General features: G+C 41.4%; 1 protein-coding gene across 3 annotated transcripts; it reads right to left on the bottom strand.

The window, feature by feature from the left end:
- Positions 1–4,194: 4,194 nt before the first annotated feature.
- Positions 4,195–13,433, bottom strand: trim46a (tripartite motif containing 46a). 3 transcript variants are annotated; one of them, XM_008431732.3, is made up of 12 exons: positions 13,168–13,427; positions 11,866–12,124; positions 11,362–11,512; positions 9,750–9,948; positions 9,508–9,654; positions 9,325–9,420; positions 8,255–8,508; positions 8,029–8,150; positions 7,601–7,921; positions 6,565–6,794; positions 6,404–6,471; positions 4,195–5,120 (listed from the first exon to the last, which is right to left on the bottom strand). In XM_008431732.3, the coding sequence occupies exons 1-12, from the start codon at positions 13,225–13,227 to the stop codon at positions 4,676–4,678; spliced, it is 2,352 nt and encodes a 783-aa protein (XP_008429954.1). In that variant the 5' UTR covers positions 13,228–13,427; the 3' UTR covers positions 4,195–4,675. The 3 variants fall into 3 exon arrangements, with proteins under 3 accessions (XP_008429954.1, XP_008429956.1, XP_008429955.1); XM_008431734.3 differs by lacking the exons at positions 4,195–5,120; positions 6,404–6,471 and adding an exon at positions 7,151–7,235 and having other exon boundaries at positions 6,708–6,794; positions 13,168–13,433; XM_008431733.3 differs by lacking the exons at positions 4,195–5,120; positions 6,404–6,471 and having other exon boundaries at positions 6,792–7,235; positions 13,168–13,433.
- Positions 13,434–14,372: the final 939 nt, after the last annotated feature.

Genomic DNA, 14,372 nt, shown 5'->3' with positions numbered 1-14,372 from the left:
CAGCAACATAGAGTTGAAGTGAAATCTAGGACAGAAAAAGAGAAAATCAGCCTTCCTTAGGCTCCAGTTTCCAAAAAAGTAATCTAATGTTTGAACCTTGTGAAATGCTATAGGGGGAAACTAAGTGTTGCTTGATTAGAAAAAGAGGATAGTACAGAAACCGAGGCAGCAATCACTTTGTCTTATGTTATTTTGTTAAAAACATTTATTTCCTATTGAGGATTTTTCTTCCATTTCATAAATGTGCTCAAGTAAAAAGTTGAGTTTCTCCCAGAGTTACACTAATAAGTGTAGCTCACACTGTCAACATGGCAAAGATGTTGAGTATTCATCTTTTGCGGTAACATTTATTTGCAGAGGTTACACAAAAATAAAGTAGTTTTTATATGTTCCTAACTTGAAGTAATTAAAAACACATACTACATCAACGTAAGTTCAAAAGTTGTTTTAAGTCGTAGCTAAGACCTGTCAGCACAGATTTGTAACCAGACCAGGTGAGCCTGGATGGGCCTGTTGCGTTTTTCTCCTAAAGGAAGAACGCCATGTTGTCCACAAATCAGAAACAATGCTTCCCCCTACTGGCCATACTTATCTCCACGCTGCACACTCCTGAATTTCCTTCTTTGGTCTGTGTTCGTAAAACCTTTCGTGACTGTGAATCATGTTGGTGTTACCTAATGTGACCATGCCTTTGTAGAACGTGCCTTTCCGATACTTTGACAGTCTGTTCAAACAATTGTCCTCACTACCAGTTCTACTGGCTCTCCCCGCCTCATTCAGTGCTGCAAAGCAGAACCGCGGAGCTGTCTCACCAAATCTCTCTCTTCTGCTGGAGGTTTCAGGTGTCTTGATGAGTTTCCTGCTACTGTGCAAAACAAGCAGATTAAATTTGAACCCAGTGGCCCTTTTATCTGCCCCAACAGCTTCTGGTGTACTCGTGCGATCAAGGGGAGGCTTGTCCTCGCACGCACCCTGGAAAGGCTTTCTCTCTTGGATACAACTTTTCTTTTCCGTGACATGTAAACAAAAGTGTGTTGCACTAAACCCGTTTTGTTTACAGTCAATCACCATAGGATGATTTTATACAGAAGGGAATAGTTCACCCTTCAGCTAGATTGAGCAAAACATGTTGTGACTTCTGGTTTTTGGGAAGGTGTTGAAAACCGCAAGTTAATTAATTAGGAAAATAAATTAATGGGAAGGGCAACCTGGGTTCTGTTTTATATTGTTCCCCTGAATACCAGTAGGTTGCCAAAAAGAAAAAGCCAAAGCTGCAGTATGACCATTTTTAAGTATGAGGGGGGTTATGGATGTCTGGTCAATGAGAGTTTAAAAGAAACTAAAGCCGTTACCTCTTGTAGAGGTCAAGTAAAGACTTGAACTATGTGGAGAAAGGAAGAGAAGCACCTGAGAGGATATGAGGACTTGTTGGTGCAGGAGGATACCAACAGATATGGGAGAGAAACGGATTAAAAGTGAGTAGCATGGTTTTTGGGTGAATGCAGTGTGCAACGGGAAACCAGTCAAGTTCTTGAAAGGTAGAAGTGATGTGGTAAACCGATACGGCCAGCAGGAGAGTTATGTTATGTAGGTGACAGTAAGCAGACCGGGTTACTTGATTTATATGAGCTGTGTGCTATTCAGCAGGATTCCCAGACTTCTGAAATGACAGGAGGAGGAAACAGTGGAAACGTCGACGTTAACGAAGAAGCTTTCGGCTTTGGAAAGAGTTTACTTTGAACCTTGGAGGAGAACCTGACTTTTTACCCCCGTTTTAAATGGGGAAGCTGAGGAGGATTCAAAACACTTAATCCTAATCAAACACTGAGAAGGAGGAGGAGGAGGAGGAGGAGGAGGAGGAGGAGGAGGAGGAGGAGGAGGAGGAGGAGGAGGAGGAGGAGGAGGAGTGCGTGGGAGAGAAGGAGGATGGTAAGGTAGAGTTGAATGTCATTTGTGTAGCAGTGAAAAATTATATTTAACTCACAGAATATGTGGAAGGAGACTCAGATAAAACCAAGTATTTACATTCATTTGGACTGAAATGTCCCTTTTTTGAGTAAATTGGGAGAAGCTAAAACATTTTTATCTTCTTTATTCATATTCAGAATAAAGGATATTGGGAATGTACAGTGAAACCACTGTATGTCCAAACACTTTGATTTCTAAACTTTGTATAGGTTATTTCAAAACTTGTAATCAAACTGGAGCTGTGGATGAAGCTCAAAGGTTGTGATTTTCCCACACAAAATTAAAAATATACCCGGATTGTAAACTTCCATAAGACTGTAAACTTCCATAAGACTGGTTCATCCTAAGGTACAATTTCATCTGATCATACAGGTTTATGGAAGTACAAACAGTATGGGAATGTCAAGCCATCATACCATCCAGGGTATTAAGATATTTGTGGCGACAAAATGCATCAATCCTTTAAGAAAAGCAATACAAAGATGCTGGCTGAAGCAAAGGGTTGTGTTGCAGTTTTCAGTCTTTTATTGTTTTTTTCTCATAACAACATGGAAGCAATTTTAAAATTCTGAATGCCACAATCTAAAGCCATTCGAGAGCTATGCTGGCATACAACAACAGGTAATCCATTCAAAACAGAAGAACACGTGTGGACAGATTTGTGAGGATCCGAGAGAAACACGGGAAACAGAAATATACATCAGAGAAAGAGACAAAATACAGCAAATTGGGAAAATAAAAAAAATAGAAAATCTATGCCACTGGTCTCAAACTCCAGTTCTGGACGGACGGTGACCTGCAAATTTTAGATGTCTCTCTACTTCAGCACACATGGCTAATATTAGCAGTGAGTAGCACATAAGAAAACGGACAAACCTAAAAGTTGCAGGACTCTCGTCTTTAAGGACAGCAGCTTGAGAGCCCTGATGTAGACTGACAAGATGTTAAAGGACCACACTGACACTGAGCTACAGAGTTATTACAAGACCTACAAAATATTGTGATGAAACAACATTAAAAAAAAAAAAATAGTTCAGGGAGACAAAAATATCAGAAAAGTAAATCTAAAAGAAGAAAAAAGTATGTGTAAAGAAAGACACCTAAAAGTAATTTAAAAAATGAAGAGAGCTGAAATTGCACCACAAAGCGACCAGATATAAAACCTTCAAAACCAGAACAACACACTATTCAAAGTGAGAGATGTGCAATACGTCCGTACAATAAACACATAATCCGCTCCGATCTGCACACACAATTTTATTGGAGTAGTATCTCTTTCAGCGGAAGGAGACGGGGTTCATGAAGGATATCAAAGTTAAAGCCAGAGCTCACATGCATCCATCTTACACCCATATTGATCATTAAAGTACAGTCTGAGCCAGTCAGTTTGAAAATAGAATTAAAATATTGCAGGAAAAAAAAACACATTATTAGACTATTTATGTAATCATATAAGTAATTCAATACAGAGAAAACAAATACATTTTAGTTGATGAAAGTTTTAAAAAAACGGAAGTCTTTAGCTGGTTAAGCCCCTCGTTATTACACTTTAAATATGTTGTCATTGTTATGTATGTGCAAATGACTCATAGTTCCAAGCTGAACAATCAACAAGTTTGTGAAAAATCAAAAATCCAAAGTATTTTCATATGTTTAAAAGTCAAGCGGTATAAAGAGAGCGTCACTCATTCAGAGCATCCTTCACTTTTGATTTCTGTGGAAATCTGAAAACACAAAAGCAGCCGTGAGCATCATTATGCAGCTTCACAAGTTCTTTTGAAATGCAAAAACGGAGAGAGAAACGGGTGGTTTTTCGGATACTGACACGTGTGCTTCCGGCTGAGGCAACTCCTAATGTTCACACTTATCTAATCCTGGTGAATTCACATGAACATTTCTTAAGCTGCGTAAAAAAACGAAGGTAGAAAATTAGACATACAGCATATCAGGTGTCTTCACAAGGCGACAGTCAAATATCTGCATAAGGAGGCTAAGTTACACTTACATGCAACTTTTGCTGTCCCTTGAGTCTGGGACGAAAGAACGGAGAGCAAGCTGTGTTTTTCTGTGTGAGAGTTTTAAAGTGTGATAAATGGGTTTGACTCACCCTGTTAACAGATTTCTGCATAGTCTAACACCACTTCAACCACGATGTCCGTTAGATATATTTTTCCGTTTATGAAACAAGAAGCAAACGAGATAAATTGTGGGGGGAGGGTGGGGGGGTTAAGTGTAAAGGTAAGAGAACATCAGATATTTATTGTCTACCTCAAAAATTGCACTGAAATACCATTTTCCATATATTTGCAGGGATGGAAGTTACAAGGTAAGTTAACGTATATCATGAAGGGCATGAATGTCATCAAGTTTCCTGCTTTAATGATTTAGTTAGATTATTCTTTTTGCAGGCTAGAATGAGAAGACAATGCTGAAGCTCTATTATACCATGTATAGGAAATTATTATTAATTCTAAAACCAGCCCTGCTAAAAACAACAACAAAAAAAACGCAGTGTTGAACAGTTCTTTGAAAATTTCAGCTGCGATTCAAGGTGTCAATTTTAGAGCAGGGGCTTCTGACATTCATGCTCATGATGACTGTATGTTAACTCACAGGACATATTTGACCAGATAGAATAAATAGTTTTTTTTAGCTCTACAGGTTGGACAAACTGGGCTTTAACGACTTGCAGCCAAACACTGTTGATCTATTTGAATTTTTTGACTCGTGCTTCAATGGTTACCCTGCGTGGCGGCGGCTCGTCGATGCTCCGGTTGGCCACGAGGTCTTGCAGCTGCAGCGCTCCTCCGCCTATGAAACAAAAAGCTGGACAAACTGGAGCAGAGCAATCCACGTGCCCCTCCCACAGCACGCGCAGGGAGTGGGCATCGTAGAAGGCGACTTGGCCTTTGTCACAGTCCAGACAGACTCCGAGTCGTGGAGGTAGGGGAGCGGTGTGGGAGTGAGGCTTGTTGCTATAGTTGCTGCTTTGAGAGTGCAATGCTGCCTGGCTGTGGCTCTCGCTCTGGCTGTGAGAGGGAACGTGTCCTTTAGGGAGCAGGATCTTACCCATGCCCACGGTGAGGAAGCAGAAGGGAGGGGAGTCCTGGCCGTCTTCTGCATCGCTGTCATGGCCACTGTCTGGATCACAGCTGGTAGGGGGGATGAGCGTCATCAGGATGAGCGGGGGAGAAGTAAGAAGAGTTGGGAGATTGATCAAACTTAGCTACAATATCACTTTTATTTTGTCCTTTAAAAAAGGACAAAATAGTGTAGTTATTCTCTTTTTATAATGCGCAAACATACACATCCTCCACATAAAACAGAAAACATGGTAACATCAGAACCAAACGAAGAGACCTTAGTTTGGTTCTGAGAACTGCTAAAAGCAGATGAGGAAGCAGAGTGTTTGGCTGTCTCCTCCTCTGCAGTACCTATACATACATTTTGATGTCAAAGTTTGATGCTTTTCCACACTCAGTTACTCACTTTTTGATGGAAGGATGGGTGGACAAAGGAACTTCTATGCATGTCTATGTGCTGCCATCTAGTGGCCAAAAGAACTTAAATATATAAATGCTTTATTTTTAGTCTGGAAAAGATCTGTCTGGTTTGGCATCCACAGGGCAGCAAATGTGACTGAGATTTTATTTGACAGGCCAACAGAAAGCAGAGCATATTTGTGAAACAGAAGAAAATCAATTGTTTTTTTCAATATTTGTGAATGAAGTTTAATTTACTCTTAACCAATTACGATCAGAGTTGATCAACTTACAAAAAAAGAATTCAATTGTGTCTACATACATTTCATAGAACACTCTATGAGGAGGTGTTCTATGAAGACCTCAGAGAGTTGTAAGAAAACAATAGTGAGCAGACACATCATCATGAAGACTAAGGAACACGGCAGACAGGATCTTGGTCAGGATGGAGCTAAAGGACAATGATGACATTATTGTAAAATATTAAGTCAGATGTTGTTATCAGTTACTCAGTACTTAAGTAGCAATTTTACCAAATACATTTTTACTCTTCCTTAAGAAATTTCTTGCACAGCTACTTTTTAGTTTTACTTGCATAAAAATATATATTGAAGTCGTATTTTTCTTATTTGAGGACAACTTCAGGGTAACATCTGGATCTGACTGACCTTAACCATTTTAGCAAAGGAGAATGAGCAAAGCTGGAAGTTGCGTAGCCCAAAAAGTGGCTCCAAATCTGTTTTTTTTTTTTCACTCACTTAGGCTAAACACAAATACACACCATATTTTGTTTGCAAATTTCAATATACAAGAAGAGTATTAAAACTGTAGGATTTCCTTCAACTTTAAAATTATGCATTTAATTTGACAGATTTTAATCTGACTATCATGCATGAGTCAGTGACTGCATTTTACAGACAGCGATGTGGATATGGTAAAAATGAAACATTTACCGTGGGCTCGCCATGTCCTGAGGGAGATGGAACCACTCTTGTAGTTTAGTCTCCTGTCCAACGCCTACCTGAAAATCAGAGAAGAAAGATAGTCTGACAAAATAAGATCAATTCACACATTCAACCTGACATGAAATCACACTCGAGACAATCTTTTTCACCTTCACCAAGTAGGACCCAGGCTCCACAGAGCATGCCCAGTAGTGTCTGCCGTGAGTGACGGCCAGGTCGGCCACAAGGAGGTCAGAGGTTAAGTGACAAGAGGTGAGAGCGCGGTCGGCGGCTTGGAGAAGGGAGAGGCCAGGCACGCTCCGGGCATAGGTCTGGCCTTTACCTAGCGCCAAACGGTCAGCATGCAAACCCCAACGAGAGTCCAAGGAGAAACTCAAAACTGGACGGACAGGGGAAAAAAAAGGTGAACCAGGAATAAAGGGAAGGTAAAAAGGAAGAGAAAAGTAAGCTAAACAAGTAAGAAATTACAGGACTTTAGACAAACTATGAGAAGTATTAATTACAAAAAACTGGAAGAAAAAATACAAAAGATCAGGAGGAAAGCACATATTTGATTTGGAAAATGAGAAAATCTTTGCTAGAAAACAACAGAAATAAAGCCAACGCTGACTCTGTGTATCATGTTTCACAATATAAAATGAAGGAGTTAAATGTTTCATGAAGTGGTGAATATATTAAGAGAAAAAAAAAATCTCTTAAGCACTAACAGATATTTGAGAGTGCATCAAGACAGACCTGCAGCATGAGAGACAGAAGCAGAGATGTTATGACGGGGATGACGCTGGAATGCAGAGCAAAAAAGGAAGCCTTTGTGCAGAAACTAAAAAAAGTAGGAATGGAAGAAATCAAGGGATGGAGAGAAAAGAAAATATCAAGGGTTAGTCAGATAAGTGACGCATGGCAACGGTCTAAAACATTTTTGTGGGAATCAAAATACATCAGCCTCTAATCCACACGGTCATTGGACAAAGTTTAATATAATGTCAACGTTTTTCTAAACTAAGATTTCAGTTTTTATTCGTTTTTAAGTAAAAAATAAATAAATAAATGAACGACAGATGCAACTGCAGTTATCAGGATTTCAGTTTGGAACTTGCAAAAATCAGAAACGAAGAAAACCAACGAGCGTCTCAGCAGAAGTTCTTATTGGGGAAACCAACACCAGATCCCGTGCACACATCTGACCTGGCGCAGGCGGCGTGTGAAGGTAAACCTCTTCGCTGTAGTCTCCAAAGCCAGCCTTGTTGCAGCCCCTCACTCTGAGAACGTACACGCTGTCCATCTGCACCCGGTCCACCACGGCGCTGGTCCCCTTCACTTCGTTCAGACGCAGCCACGGCGTCGAAGAGTTCGGGGAGCTGATGCCGCCCCACGTGGCGCCTGCCCGTCGCTGGTACTCGACAGAAAAGTGCCACGCCGGGGCCGAGTCCTGAGGCAGGCGCCAGCACAAAAACAGCTGGTCGTAAGCTAACGTCTTCTGAGTGTCGATGACTGGAGCCAGAGGGGCTGCAGAGAAGAGAAAGGAGACCGAGATCGTGTTGCTCTTTTTCACCTTTTTAATTAGAATTTTAGGTGCCGATGATTTGTTTGTAACAAGATAGATGAGAGCCCACCTTGGATGAATTGCAAGCCGTCGATGAGCTTGACCTCTTTGGATGCGTCAAGGTGAAAGTGTCTAAAGGAGGTGTCGGCAGCAAGAGAGAAACACTGCAGGTTTTCTATGGCTTTAATTAGCCTTAGGGGACAAAACAGAAAAGAAACAAAAAGAGAGAGAGAGCCACATTAACAAACAAATAACTTCCACTGAGCTCATGCTGCGCCCAAATAAATGCCCGCTACCTGCTGTGTGTTACTCTTGCGGCTTGCACAAAGCAGGGAGCGTCTGTCTCTTTGAGCAGCTCGTGGGTGAATGCCATCAGACCTGCCTGCTCCATCAGGCCCTGCTTCTCAAAGACCTGAACGGACAGAGCCTCCTCCCTTCTGCTCCGGGATCCCTCCAAGGCAATGGCTAGGGTCCCCTGACGCTCGGCGACGGTTGTTCCGAGCTCCCGGATGCAGTGAGTCAGCTGGTGCAGAGCCACGGTGCTGTTAGCCTGCAGAGAAGCGCGGGAAAAGCACCGTGAGTGGACAGGATTAACCGAGATCAGAGAAACCTTTGCCCGTCATAGACTGCTTTGTACGTAAGCACTTCATCTAAAGGAAAACCGAACGGCATCGTGCTCACTATTTCTAAACACACAGCAACTTCCATGCTTACTGACGTTATTAATAATTTGTATAATTTCCATTTGCATTTTAGCGCCTTCCTCTTCTGCTATAACATCGTTCAGCATGGGAGCAGACAGAGAGAGCTCTCGTCGACGAGTCTCTCTGTACTATATTACGTTCTCTTTAGTTCGGATTCCGATTTTCTATATGAATTTTGTCCTGAGGAGCCATGGAGGACTGATTTTATTTCTGATTAATGATTTGATCATACATTTTAGATCGTTATCACATAAAAAAGATCTAATGAGGGCCCGTTGTTCAGTTATTTTCTGGCAGAGTGCAACGGATCTCTTTTGTGCATAAAAGTACATGATCCCATGCACTCTAGCAACGTTTTTTTTTTTTTCACATCACTTATGGTCCTGCTTACTTTTGCAAGGTGACAACAATAAACCTCGATCCTTATTAAGTCGTGTTTGTCACAGTTCCAGTTGTCTAAAACGTCTTGAGTTGCACTACCAATAAATGGGGATAGAAGAAAGATCTATGCTGAAAGGGCAGGAAATGAAGATAACCTAAAGCAAATTTATGGTAGAGACAATTTTGGGAGGTATAAACAATGGCTTAATGTTGAACAGTTGTTGGTTTTAACAAAGCAAGAACATTTCTGAAGGAATTCAGCTGGTGAGCTAAAGCGAGACCTCCATCTGTTTGATGGCAGCCTCCAGCTGAGCGATCTGACTCCGAATCGTCTCCTGATTGGCCAGGATGAAGTTGACTTCCTTGCTAATCTTGTCCTGTAAAACCAAAATAAAACTTGTGACAGTGGCAACAAGATGTTAACACACACACACACAAAACTTAAACAAGGTTAATACACTCACCTTGAGGGCCTGATAAGCTTGTGCTATGGGTAAAACTTTGTGTCCGTGATGGACCCGACGGAGTTTGCACAGCTGGCACAGCAACCGCTGGCAGTTACGGCAGTACCACTGCAGCCTCTCCTGCTCATGCTCTGTGCATGTTAAAACCTAGAATCCAAAAATGGGTTTAAAAGCAGATCAGACACGAGAAATGCAGCCACTGCAAACTGGACCGAAAAAAAAAACAAAAACAAGAGACGGACCTTTGGTCTGAAGTTGTTGGTGGGTAGAATGTGTTCGTGCTGAGCTCTAGGAGTCCCCCAGGGGTGGTAGAGTTTGAAACATTCGTTGCAGAAGTTTGACTTGCAATCAGCACAGCCTTTAGTAGCCTCCAGAGACTGGGGAGGCTTGCAGAAGCCACACATAATCGCTACGCTGCCCAGACTTATTGTGTGTCTGTACCTAAACACAAACAATGAGGTCATGACAAAAATTCAGGGAAAAAAGAAAATCAGCACAACTGGAGAAAGACTGAGCTCATGAGAGAGTGTCCTGCTTTCGTTTTAGTTTGGAAAACCACCATTTTAACTAGCTGACCTGGATCCATCGACGGCACTCGCCACATTAATGCAGTAAGACATGCAGGATCACGGCTTGCGGCTTGATGAGGGGTGAGCAGCTGCAGTCTCCAACCAAATCAGCTGACCTCCATGACTTTCTCATTCAAACTAACTAAAAGCTGATGACCGTGATTAAATAAAACGGGTGTTTGAAAAAAAAAAAAAACACTTCACAGTTATGCCTAAAAGTTCACATGCAATAGCAGAACTGACAGTTTTATGGTCTGTTGTCCCACACAGCACTGCAGTTTTTAAGCTTTCACTGCAAAGTGCTCTTTGGCTTAGCCTTTGATCAGGACTAAAGGAGCAATTCATTATTTAAGCTCCTTCCAGCAAATGATTTCCCGTCTCATTTATACAGCAGTATTGCCTTAGTTGGTTCCTCGTTGCCCTATCTTGTTGCTTATGAATGTTGTTTAAGGTTAAAGCAACAACCTTTAGTGCTTTTCAAAAATACACACATATTTTTTTCACATAACAACCACAAACGTCTGCATACTTTTTCCCATAGAAATTCTGGAGAATATTAGTGATCATAAACATCATTATAAAGACCAAGGAACAGAGCACAAAGGTCAAAGACAAAGTCTTAAAACAAAGTTAGATTAGAAAACAACATCCCAGGCTTCATGGTTCACTGTTCTTTGCCTGAAAATAGGCCCACTGCATCTACCAGGACAAGCAAAACATGGAGGTGACACTGCAAAAAAAAACAACAACATTGCAAATATGCATCACCAGCTGTGACACACGGTAGTGGCAGCGTCATTCTCAACAGGTAAGCATGTCAGAGGGATAGAAAAAAATGTAATCAGGGGGAAGATTCACCTTCCAAAAGGTAAACCATCAACATATGACTAGAGTTACAATGGATTGTTTTATGCAGTAATATTTGTGTGTTAGAATTGCCCAGTCAGTCAAACTCTAAATCCAATTGAGAACAAGTTCCAAAGCTTAAAGCCTGATGTTCAGAGAGGTTCTCCATCCAATCTGACTTTGCCAAGTTATTTTTGTAGGAAGAAAATACACACAGTTTCAGTCTCCACCTCTACTGTAATAACAGAAAATGATGCTCCCACTGATATCTACTTAAAAACTGCAAATGATTTGCCTTTCACATTTATCCATTGTCTTGCTATCACCAAATCGAACCCCAAAGATGCATTAAAATGTGCAGCTCCAACATGATGGAGGTAAAAGAGGGATGAATTCTTTTTGCAAGGTTCTGTTTTTGCAGCTGTTGTGCATTGCAAACCTCTCGACGATGCGCTCCAGGGTGAGATTACGGAAGCAATCGGTGAGTCCTCTGTCCCCGAGCTCCACGTCCTGCTGACAGGAAGGACAGGGGAACAGCATGGGGGGAGGGGCCGCCTCCCTCCGCCTTCTCCCTGGGTATGTCCCACATACTGGGAGAGGGAAAACAGGTGTACAGGCGATGAAAGAGAAAGACAGACGTCCAGAGAGGAAACGTGAAAGGGAGACGGTTTATGAGGCTGACGAGTAACAAGCTTGTGGAATTATAGGAATAGATCATTTTCACAGTGGAAATCCTTTACTGCAATATCCGTGTTCTTTTCTCTAAAATGAATAAAACATGAGTTGAATAAATAAAGCCGTGCAATGTTCAGTGGAACAACAACCAAAACATCACAACGCATCATCATCTCTGCATTTTTTTTATGTAACGTTTGACTCTCTTTGACATGAGTCAAAATCCTCCACCACACAAACACGGACGTTAAGAAATGGACTCCTGTACCTGTCCTGAAGACCCGCTCCAGGTGGTCAGGGGTCCTGGGTACGGGTCGGCGTGCTTGCCGCGGAGAGCGAGCGCTCGGCGTGGAGGCTGGTGAGACGGGCTCCGCAGGGAGATCCGGGGGAGGATAACCTCTCTGCACCAGCATCTCCGCCGCACACAGCAGACACACGCTGTGCTGGCACGGGAGCAGAATGGGCTGCTTCACCATCTCATCGCACACTGGGCAATGCAGCTCCTGCTCCATGCTCTTCATGTTGGACTGGAAAGGCAAGGGGAGGAAAGAGAATAGCATGGGAAAGGTTCACTGGGAAAAGGTTCTGGTTTAACAACGACTGAGTTAAGAAGCCACAAACAAACTGTGGAACGACATGAGGATGCAAGCACTTACAATAGGAAAGGAGACTGTAGGATGTCTAGAACCTCAGAAGCCCCACAATTCCAGACCTTTCTAGGTATATAAGCATGTATTCCTTAACTATGAACTTATGGCAGATATTTCAAGAGAGGGAGGGACAGACAGACAGATGGAAGGACATGAACAAAAAACATGTATAAAAAAACGGAACTAAGAAAAAAGGCAGGGCATACAGAAAGAAAAAATGGAGAGAAAGAACAAAAAGGAAGCAGAGTAAGATGTGAGAAAGGAAGAATGGAATAAAGGAAAATGAGGAATTTTACTTCGCGTTTTCCTCGGGCTGGCTCTGGAGCAAAGTAAAACATTTTGAGAGTTCATGGGAATGACACCATGTAAATGAATCTTCCGGCCGCAAATTGGCTTAAAATCTCTGTCAATTGTTTGGTAATCGAATGTAGAGATAGCTTACAAACAGTGAGTATATGGTTAATTTAGGTTACTCTGGCACTGTTGTGCCCCTTTTTTCTGCTACTGCAGCTACAAAGCGCAGCTTCCCGTTTCTATGACAACGTGCATCATCCCTTCCTTCTCGTTGTGTGCGGCCCAGAGCCTTTTATGCTACTTGCCAACATATTCAGCAAATTATAACCATCAAACACCCACCGTGTCGGCAGCTGGGTTTGGACCTTTCTAAACGTTCTGCCAGTGTTGCCATGTTTCCGACAAAATACCAGCGATTTTACGTTTGGTTTGATACAAAAGCAATAAAATATGTCAAAAAGAGAAATGCCCCACATTCCGTCAGTGCAGTAGGCTTTCGGTCCTTTCAGTTGTTCGAGAGGCAAACTAAAAGTATAGGTCGAAAGGGTATTAAAGCCCTGTGTAATAATATGTAATTAAACTGCACAGGTAGCTACTATTGCTAATGAAATTAGCGTCACACTCACACTGATGCGAACTAGCGCGTCCATGATTGAGGTAAAGGTTTCTAACTCCGCTTCTGCCATGCTGCTTCGAAATAAAAGCGTCTCTGCGGTAAAAAAAAAAAAAAAGAAAAAAATCGACCCGTTTTCCAGGAGAAAACACCGACAGGTTGTCCTGGCTAGTCCGCCGGTAATGCTCGGTCCAGGCCTTTAACGGAGCGTCACCGCTACAATGTTGTGCTGCACACGCCGAGTCCCTCCGTGTGTCTGTGAGGAGGGACTGGCCTGACTAATGGGGGGGTAAAAGAAAAAAAGATGGGGGGCTGGAAGCATGAAAGGGCTCTGGCTTCAACTATCATATAGCAGAGGTGGATGCACTAATTCAGCAAAATAAGTAAGTCGAGGTAATACAGAGAAATCTGAATAATAAAATTAGAAATGTATTCTTTATTTAAAAATATACACAAATATACTAATTGTTTTGTTTTTTTCAATAATCAATGTCGTTAAATGTACCCGTAAAAGTTCAAATTGCAGTTTCAAATAATCTGTGTCAAACTGCAATATAATCATACAATTCAATAAAGAACATTAAAATGTTCCTTTTTTTATATGGAATATTTTTTTTTCTCCAACGTAACAATGGAAAATAAACAGTAAATGTAAATAAACAGGATTTATTGTTCATAATGAGAAGAAGAAAAACAGCCATAAAGACTTGCTGGTAAATTAATTTGTCCCCATGTTATGGATGAGCTGCAGATCATTTCAAACAGCTGAAATATTTTGTTCCTTCTAGGTAACTCAGGCAATTAAAGAGAGCAAATTGTGTGTGATATGATTGAGCGACCTAAATATCAAAATGATTGGTTAATCCCTCTCCAATGGTATCCACAAGCATTTTTTTCGTCATTTGAAAAGAGAGGAACTGTGTTATCTTAAATCTCAGAATAATTTAAAAATATTTTAAGGTATAATTGCTTGAACTTAGCTATCAAAAATTAGCAATTAAAATATACATTTTATCCAGTTATGTGTCATATTGAACTGGATTTGCCAGAAGCCTGTGTACAAAGAACCTCACACAATGCCAAGTTTATTCATTCATTTATTTATATTAGAATTGTGTTGTTGTTGTTTTTAACAGCAGCTGTTGATTAAACTGAAAGTCGCAGCTTTGATATAATTATGTGAGTCGTCTGACCCGAGAAATCGATCAGAAGCTGTGT

This window comes from Poecilia reticulata, chromosome 16, assembly GCF_904066995.2.
Source record: "Poecilia reticulata chromosome 16, P_reticulata-male-v2, whole genome shotgun sequence".
Taxonomy (NCBI): Eukaryota; Metazoa; Chordata; class Actinopteri; order Cyprinodontiformes; family Poeciliidae; genus Poecilia; species Poecilia reticulata.
The sequence above is the reverse complement of the archived record's forward strand: the minus strand, read 5'-3'. Positions and strand labels throughout refer to the sequence as shown.